Source organism: Arachis ipaensis, chromosome B3, assembly GCF_059453495.1.
Source record: "Arachis ipaensis isolate K30076 ecotype BB chromosome B3, ASM5945349v1, whole genome shotgun sequence".
Classification (NCBI taxonomy): domain Eukaryota; kingdom Viridiplantae; phylum Streptophyta; class Magnoliopsida; order Fabales; family Fabaceae; genus Arachis; species Arachis ipaensis.
In genome coordinates, this window is record NC_142438.1 from 1,904,767 (window position 1) to 1,914,338 (window position 9,572).

At 30.1% G+C, this 9,572-nt stretch overlaps 1 protein-coding gene across 1 annotated transcript; it reads right to left on the bottom strand.

The window, feature by feature from the left end:
* LOC107629354 (putative pectate lyase 5) lies at nt 1-4,576 on the bottom strand. The gene is made up of 4 exons (XM_016332131.3): nt 4,419-4,576; nt 2,895-3,665; nt 2,019-2,157; nt 1-1,129 (listed from the first exon to the last, which is right to left on the bottom strand). Exons 1-4 carry the CDS (start codon nt 4,538-4,540, stop codon nt 908-910), a joined length of 1,254 nt encoding a protein of 417 aa, XP_016187617.1. The 5' UTR covers nt 4,541-4,576; the 3' UTR covers nt 1-907.
* Nucleotides 4,577-9,572: the final 4,996 nt, after the last annotated feature.

Genomic DNA, 9,572 nt, shown 5'->3' on the forward strand with positions numbered 1-9,572 from the left:
GATGAAAATTTTCTACTATATTATAATTGATAATGATGATGATGATAACAATAATATCAACTCTTCAACACTTGTTCTTTCTCTTAGACACCATTTCTAAGAGTAACATGTGGAGGTTGTAATCATGACAAAATTACCAAAAAACCCAAAAAAGGAAAGAAAAAAAAAAGACAAACATTACAAAACAACCCTAAACAACAAAAACCAAAAAAGGAAAAAAAAGAGGAAGGATATGAAAATCAAATAAAAAGTAAAATATCCAAATCCAAATTGACCATATATATATAGGCATTTTTCTTCAATTTCCCCTCCCTTTTTTTCTTTCTTTCACAAAATATATATTTTCTTAATATATAATTTCCTTTGCTTCTTGGGAAATTATATACCATGTATATATATATTAATAATGGATCAAGGTAAGCAACCAAAATAATTATTAATTAATTAACGAGTAAAATAATAAATAAATTCCTAAAATTTATATTTTAGATAAATTATTTTTTTTAAATACCAATAAAATTCTTTAAAATAATAAACGTAGACAAGCTAATTCAAACTAAGACCTTTTATCATAATTATATATAGAGACTAATTTAAAGGTCGTGTGTCCACGTCTACTATTCTAAAAAATTTTATTAATATTTTTTTTAGAGACTAATATGTCCGAAATATAAATTCTCAGGAATTTATTTAAGGTGAAAACTCAGGTACAGTCGACTTCACGTAAAGTTGATAGTTGAGAGCCGTTAGATGATTTGACTGATTTGACTAAATTTTCATTTAACAGCTCTCAGCTATCAACTTCACGTGAAGTCGACTGTAACTGAGTTTTCACCTTTATTTATTTATCAGTTTACTCTTAATTAATTAATTAATAACAATTTTGGTTGATGAATTAATGTTGAGATCAGCATGGAGAACCTTTCTTGCAAAGAAGGGCACCAGAAGAAGTAGTAATAGAAGCAACAAGAGAAGAGGGTCTAGCACTGAGGCTAGAAGCCCTAGCATAGCTTGAAGAAGCACCAGCACCAGAAGCTGTGAAGAATGCACCATTAACAAGCATGTCCCCTTCTGATCTCCAATTCCAATTCTTCCATTCACTCTCTGCTGCATCCTCATGCTTTGTTACCTTCATTATTTCATCATATATATACATCAATAAATATAGAAAACCAATAAGTTTTAATTAATTAGATATTAGTCAATTTTTTTTTTATTATCATAAAATTACTTTTAACTCTCTTTTTATAGAGGGTTTCAAATTTGAAATTTAAGATATACAATAATATTTTAAAAAAATGTACAGATATACTGACCAAAAAGAATAATTTTTCATTAGTTGAATTTTTTACATATATGTTACTATATTTTTCTTTTAAAAAAATGTAGTGGAATTGTTTTTGTGAAATATTATATCATCATTGAATGATGATGTGTAAATTTTATATTCGACTAATATAAAATAATAGAGATAACACTTTAAAGTGTAAAATGAAAAATCTGAATTGTTGACCCAAAAAAAAAAAAAAAAAACTTCATATTTAATAAAAAAAATGTACATGTATACCTACTTATGTGATATTTATAAAAACTACTACTTTTCATATAAGCATGTATATATAGTAAATATAATGTGAGTCAACATATTCATATGTTGTTGTCTTATTGAGAATTGACTATTATATATATTGATAACAATTTCGATAAGTAAATAATGAACATAGTGAATAATATGAATAATGAGTTATATCTTAGTCTATTAAACATGAATAAATTTAATTATTTTAAATTTTAAATTTTAAAATTAAAATTAATTTTTTAATTTATTATTTACGTTGTTCAAAAAAAAATGTCATTCTCATGTATTTTTTCATTTGATAATTGTAGTTAGTAATAATATTCATATATATGTTGGAGAAAAAGCATTATAATTTTTTAAATTAAATAATAATAATAATAATAATAATAATAATAATAATAATAATAATAATAATAATAATAATAATAGATTTAATTACCTCTTTGCTGAATCTATCATTGGGTGCAACAAATCTATTTCCTTGGCTATTAATGGTAGGGTTAGCACTTCCTCCAATAGCATACATCTCCCAATGTGTATAGTCATTATTCACCACGTGGAAGTATCCAAGCCTACACCTACAAAGTAACATAAAAATTCCACCAATATTTTTTCAAACTTCATTTCAACTCATGCATATGCAATATAAATATATATGGTCCCATATGGTAATTAATTAATTAAGAGGGATATTGACAAAGTTTAAAGGCACCCATATCCCCCCACTTTCATAAATTTCTATCATTTTCACTTTTCCAACTTTTTTTTTTCCTTCTCTCTTCTTTTATTTAGCTTTAGTGGATTTTATTGGGTGAGACTATAAATTGTAGTTAGAACTTAGAATTGCAAAAGGTGTTACTACTATATTTGGACAAAAACTCCAACACAAGTTAGACAAATTCAATATAAAATAATATATATTTATTATTATTTTAAATTTTAAATAATATCTTAAGTTTAAATCCTGTAAATGAAGAAAATAAACTTTTTTATACTATTTTTATATTCTAAAAAGTTACTTCGATTATGTTACGTGTATACAAAAATCAGCTACTAAAGTCAGCTACTAGTATAAAATATATGTTGGAATAGAAATACGTACACATTGAAAATAAATTAAATTACAGATATATTTATATACAAATACATTGGTGACTGATTTTAATGACTGATTTTGGTGTACGAAATTACGAATAGCATTTTTGTAGTTAATTAACCTAATTCAAATTATATTATTCAAATAAGCGAGCATTATTTTCCTCTCTAATAAGATATTTAATGTTAATGTTAAAATCTTTTAAAATTAAGTAATTACCTTGGCATTCTTTGAACAAGACCTTCACCAAAGTGGTTGAAAGCAATAGTGACTTGCATGTTCTTGTCTTGAGTATATTCATCACTATGACCTAACAACATAACCTTATCATGGTGTGTCATGTAATTGTTAGATATTGTGATTGCTGTGGACCCATGAATTGCATCAATCAACCCATCATTGCAATTGGACAATGAACAATGGTCCACCCAAATGTGGGCCCCACCGAAGATCGACACGCCATCGCCGTCCGATACGGTCCTCCACCCGTAGTGCCTAGGAGAGTCGCGCACCATAGCATTCCCCCCTTGCTTACAATCATGTATGTTAATTCCATGTATAATCACATTTGTCACATATTGTATAGTTATGCATGGACCATTAGCAATGTGTACACTAGCTCCTCTTCCATCAATTGTCTTGTAAGAATTCATAATTAGTTCTTCTTTCAGTCTGATTACCATATCCCTAGCGAATATGATCCATAATGGCTCGTCCTGAATCACTGCATGACGTAGGGTTCCGGGTTTAGGGTTTACTGGATCATCATCTTCAGAATCATCTACCACGTAAATCTTACCATCCCGACCGCCAATTGCGTTCTTTCCGAACCCAATTGCGCAGTCGGCTAGCTTCTGTCTGTTCTGTTCCCAATTAGGATCACACCTCCAACAATCATCAATGGGGTTGCCACTTCCACATGAAAGGTACCCTAAGTTTCTCCTATCACTAGCTAACAAGCTCCTCCTAGCAATGGAGGCATTGATTTGCCTGAAAAAGTTGAAAACAAAACTAAGCATCAATGTCATTTTCCAAAGTACATACACATTACTATATACCCACATGCCATAAGAGAAAAAAAATGCATCTTTTTTGTTGTTTCTTAATTATTCAAACCATAATGTCATGTCAAAAGAGATAAAATAAAAATAAAAATAAAAATAAAATAAAATTACTTTAACTAAGTTTCACTCCTTTATTTGTACATTAACTACTTTTGACTTGTATATATAAAGTTATGTATTGCACATGTAATTAGAACTATACTACTATAGGTTAATCTCCATAATAATACAAATCTAAAAAGTACTCATTTAATTAAAAGGTTGAATTTTGAATGCAAGCTAGTAGCTATATCATCTAAGATATAAATTAATACTATAGGAAATTTTTCAAGTGTACTGGTATACCGATGTTTCAGTGATTTTTAACTGTTGATCTTAATTTTAAAAAGTATATATAATATATATAATTAAGATCAACGGTTAAAAATTACTGAAACACCAGTGTACCGATATACTTGAAAACTTTCCAATACTATATATTGTAAGATCATTTTTAGAATTAATACTATTGATACACAAATTCTATTTTTAGTTTAAAAATGACACTTAAAAGTGAATAAAGATAATAATAATAAACAATGTATGTGCATATAATATAAAATAGTTTAACACATATATGGAGAAGAATAAATTAAAGTAGATCATTATAATTTATATATAAATATATTTAGTTATTTACCTATTCACCTCTTGAACTACCAATTCAGGGTCTTGGAGAGGGGAAGAGGAAATGAAGGTAGGGATGAGAAAAGAGAAAACCAAGAAAACCAAAGAGAATAGAATGCTTCTTGATATCATCATAATAACAATAATGTATATGTTGATGTTGGGTTTGAAGAAAATAAAGAGAAGTGAATGAAGAAGAAGTACTTAGTAGAAGGTGTATATATAAAGAGAATTTTAAACATGTGGGACCCACTTGCTCCCTGATTTATGCTCATTGGGGGATTCCTATTGGCTAGTTTTTGCCGTTAAGCAAGCCCTAAATCATGGTGCAACATTTTTTTTTTCCAAAAAGGAAAAAAACAAAAAAAATTAAACACAGTCAAAGATGAAAATAAAAGATGTAGTATGGGTTTGAAAAAAGAGGATGGTTAGTTGGTTACCTTGTTTTACTACAAAGTAAAGTATTATTTTACCTTATTATAAAAATATTTGATTATTCGACTAAATTATATTCAATTCTTTTATTATGATATATTTGATTATTTTAACGATTGGCTATTTATTGAGAAAATATAAAACAACATGTATAAATATATAAAGTAAATTATTGTTTTTTTTTTTTTACTATAACAAACTTAACAGCGAACAATTCTAATTGTAAAAGATGTAAATTAACTTTATATATATATATATAAGATTGTGTAAGTTTGACAAAAAATTCCAAATAGATATAATTGTAATTTTGGACAAATAATATTACCGATTTTTTTGTTCCGTCATCAGCAATAATAATAATAATAATAATAATAATAATAATAATAATAATAATAATAATAATAATGAGGCTTATGTTGTTGGTAATAAAAACGTTGTCAAAAATAAATTAATAAAATTAAGTTAAAATTGTTTACATTTATGTTGTCAGTAAAAATAAATAGTATTTTTTATTATTTTTAAAATTTTATATTTACAATCGATGCTACTTTTTATCCAACTTTTTTTGTACTTGTATCAAATTAATTCAATTTGTGATAATTTTTAACTTAATTTACCTATTTAATGGTTAAAATTGTCAGTATTTAAATAATATGTCATGGTTAAAAAAATTAATTTACTCAAATATATATAAATATATAATAATTAATTTAGTAAATTATATTTTATGTTCACAATATATATATATATATATATATACACACACTATTAGCACACATTTAAATCTTCTTAGAATAAAATTTACCTATCATTTAACCAAATTGATCTTGGATCCCTTTAAAAAGTAAAATTCTATTAGTGTAGGTTCTATTAATTAATTAAACCGAAGTAGTGATATATAGAGGCACGCCCACATGATTATACACAACTGCTTAGTTAGGGTAGTTAATTGGGTTTTACCTACCTTATTAATAATTAATTAAGATCTTAAGATGGAGGATTGATTATTTTAATATAATATTAGCATGCGAGGGTCCTCGTGAGGGGTGGGTCCTGTAATGAAGACGTAGTTTACAAGAATATTTTTTAAATCCAACTGAATGGCACTTTTGATACTTGAAAAAAATTACTAAAATATTCAATTTTCATCATTGTATTTTGTATACTTATTTATTTACATAATATATTTTAGAAATATTAAATAATAATATTATAATGCTTTGTGAATATTTTAATTTAATAAATTTTCTGTCGAGGCAGGCATTACTTGCAATGTAACAAGGAAGTAATGGGCATCTTTATTTATTAATTTAATCAAATTAAATTGGTTAGTTAAGCAGTGAAAGTAATAAATTGTTCCTCCATCCATTTGATATAAATATTCGATAAAGTATTATTTTGGTTTTTAAAATTTGAGTTAAATTTTAATTTGGTTTTTAATATTTTAAATATTTTATTTTAGTTTTAAAAAATTTGAAATTTTAATATTTTTTTAGTAAAATATTTAAATTTGACATGAAAAATTAGCATATTTAAAAGTTAATATAACGTTTAATTTTAGTAGTAAGTAAATTGATTTACTAATTATTATCACAAAAAGACGAAGACACAGTGCTAGTAGAACAATCTTTACACTTTTTCAATTCACTATAAGTAACAACCAAGTAGAATATGAAGCTTTGCTAGTAAGATTAAAGCTCGCCAACATCCTTCAGATAGCTCGGTTCATAGTTTATCGCGACTCCCTCCTAGTCGTGCAACAAATTAATAGAAGCTTCCAGGCACGAGATCTTTTGCTTAAACAATACTGAGTTATAGCAAAAGATCTCATTTCAAAATTCGACAAATTTAAAATTATTCATATGCATAGGGAACAAAACACTCGAGCTAATATTATCTAAATTAGCCACCACAAGAATAAGTACACACATCTCGACATTATCACAATTAACACTTGAAAAGCTTAGTATAGACTTAACATGCATATTAAGCATTACGCAGGCAAGCGATTGGAGAATTCCTTTTCTTAATTACATCAACAATGGAACTATTCCAATCCAAGAATCAAACCCCTGACTCTTCCGATAAAGAGCAAGTTTTTATATAAGCATTGGAAACAACTTATACAGACGAGACTTATCACAACCACTACTAAATTGCCTCAATAAAGAAGAGACCGAGATTGTCATAGCTGAAACACATGAAGGTGTGTGTGAAAATCATATAGGAGGACGAGCTCTAGCATCCAAAATACTTCGAACAGGATACTACTGACCGACAATGAAAAGAGATCATTGCATGCTTAAAGTACAAAGATGTGACAATTGACAGAAACATGCTACCATTGCAACAACACCAGACGAGCAGTTACATAGTATCGAGGTAAGCTAGCCGTTCTATAGGTGGAGACTAGACATCCTAGGACCATTCACAAAAGCGCCAGGCCAGGTAAAATTTCTTCTGGTTTCAATATATTACTTTTCAAAATTGATCGAAGCACAACCACTAGCACGCATAACTGCTGAAAAGGTAAGATCTTTCTTGTGAAAAACATCATATGTAGGTATGGTATACCGAGAGAAATAATTTCTGATAATGGTAGACAATTCACAAACTATATGCTTGCTTTATTCTTACAAAATTTCAACATTAAACATCATTTTAGCTCCGTGGAGCATCCACAAACAAATGGACAAGTAAAGGCAGCCAACCAAGTTATATTGCAGGCTATGAAAAAGAAGTTCAACAACGCAAATGGGGAGTGGGCCGACCTTATCCCTAAAATCTTATGGAGCTACAACACAACTATTCAATCAGCTACGAGAGAAACCCCATTTTAGACTGGTTTACGGAGCCAAGGCAATGATACCTGTCGAGGTCGGCCACCCAAATTTAAGAACCGAGTTATATGATTATGATAGCAACACAATCAGAAGAGTAGCCGAGCTAGACCTCGTCGACGAAGACAGGAAAATAGCAGCTATCAAGCAGAGTGCAATGAAACAACTCATAGAAAAAAGACACGACAAAAAAGTAATCCCTCGAATCTTCCAAGTAAGAGACCTCGTCCTTCGGCGAACAGAAGAGGCACGAAGGCCTCCAGCACCCGGAAAGTTAGCTGCAAATTAAGAAGGTCCTTTCCGTGTTATAAAGGTTCTCGGATTGGGGGCTTACCTATTACAAACATTAAAAGGAGACCCTGTTTCAGGATTCTATAATATTTCCTCTTTAAAGTTGTATCAATCATGAAAGACCATGTTATCAACGAATGAAGGTACTTGTTTTTCCACTTTCGAGGTTTTTCCCAAGATGAATTTTACTCGGGGAGGGTTTTAATGAGGCTGGACGCTACAACCTCCACATAAATGTTAGTACGATGCAATTCATTTTCTAGTTCGATCTATTTCCGTTGTCAATATTTCTATATCTACTTAACAAACAACAAACGACCAAACCATAAATACGATCACATATTAAATGTTTCAAACAAAAGAAACTGAGCTTCATACTCGGGAATTGTCCAACGAATCTACTAAACAAAACCGATACTATTGGCAATAGCAGCAATATTCAAATAAACAAAATAAATGACCACAACTATATATCACAATCAGTCACCTTTATCACCCATGTTCGAACTCTCACTCTCTTTCTCCGCCATAGCATCATCATAAACCAATTCATAATTTACAACAACTTTTGTGGTATCAAGCTTCAAAACGTCTGCCTCTGGAAGCAGAACTTTGACCTGAGAAACAGCTCGGTCAAAACCCTGAGCAAACGTCTCATATACCTCGGCCTCCAACTCCTTGACCCGAGCAACCAGTTGGTCATTCTCATTCCTTACCGTCTTAACTTCCTCTTCAGAAGAAAGCTGGAAACGCCTTCTCTCAACAAGCTCTGCCTCCTTCTATTTTAGATAAGAAGAAAGTTCAACAATCACTTTCTCTTTTTCCTCAACAGCATTCGACAGCTCAACAATACTTGCCGCATCCTTCTTATTCTTCTCGAAGGCAAGCTCCTGCGTCCGACCAACAGCAACAAGGCGAGCACCAATAACCTATGAGCACTAAATACTAAACAAATGGTAAAAATCAAAATACAATCCAAACGAAGACATACCTGCAGAAAGCGGCTTGTGCCTATATTGCCGACTTCACCAATCATTTTTGCATCTTCAGGAAACCGACAGAACTCGTCAGCCAGAGTGGTAAAAGGGAATAATCTCTAGAGCGACTTAGCATGATCGTCCTCAAGATACTGATGTAGTCGCTTTTGAGATTCATACGTCGACTCCACCAGTTGCAAACTCGCATATTCCTCATCTTTCATCTCAATTACCTCGGCCACTTTCCCTTTTGGCTGTCCCATTTTCTGTTTTCCTTTAGGATTTGGCTCAGATTGCACAACCCCTACACCTATGTCCTTATCAACATTAGTGGTCGACCCTTCTTTCTCATTTTTTCTTTTTGGTTTAAGAAGGATTTCAGACCAGCAGTGGTGATGGTTGGGGCCTTCTCAGCTGAAAAATGAAAGAGCTGCCATCAGAATCATAAGACAAAATACAACAAAAAAGTTGCCAATCTAAATTACCTATGTAATCCAAAACTGCTTGTTTATAAGTATCACACTTCAACAATTCAATAATGGACAACAACTCTCTCGATTCCAACATTTCAAAAAGAAACCATAACAATATCATCATGAGAAAGTCTATCATCAATATCCAAAA

Coding starts and splice junctions, on each gene's coding strand:
- LOC107629354 (XM_016332131.3), bottom strand. CDS start 4,540: ATGATGATATCAAGAAGCATTCTATTCTCTTTGGTTTTCTTGGTTTTC. Junction 3,666..4,418: donor GTAGTTCAAGAGGTGAATAG/GTAAATAACTAA, acceptor CAACTTTTTCAG/GCAAATCAATGCCTCCATTG. Junction 2,158..2,894: donor CTTGTTCAAAGAATGCCAAG/GTAATTACTTAA, acceptor GTTACTTTGTAG/GTGTAGGCTTGGATACTTCC.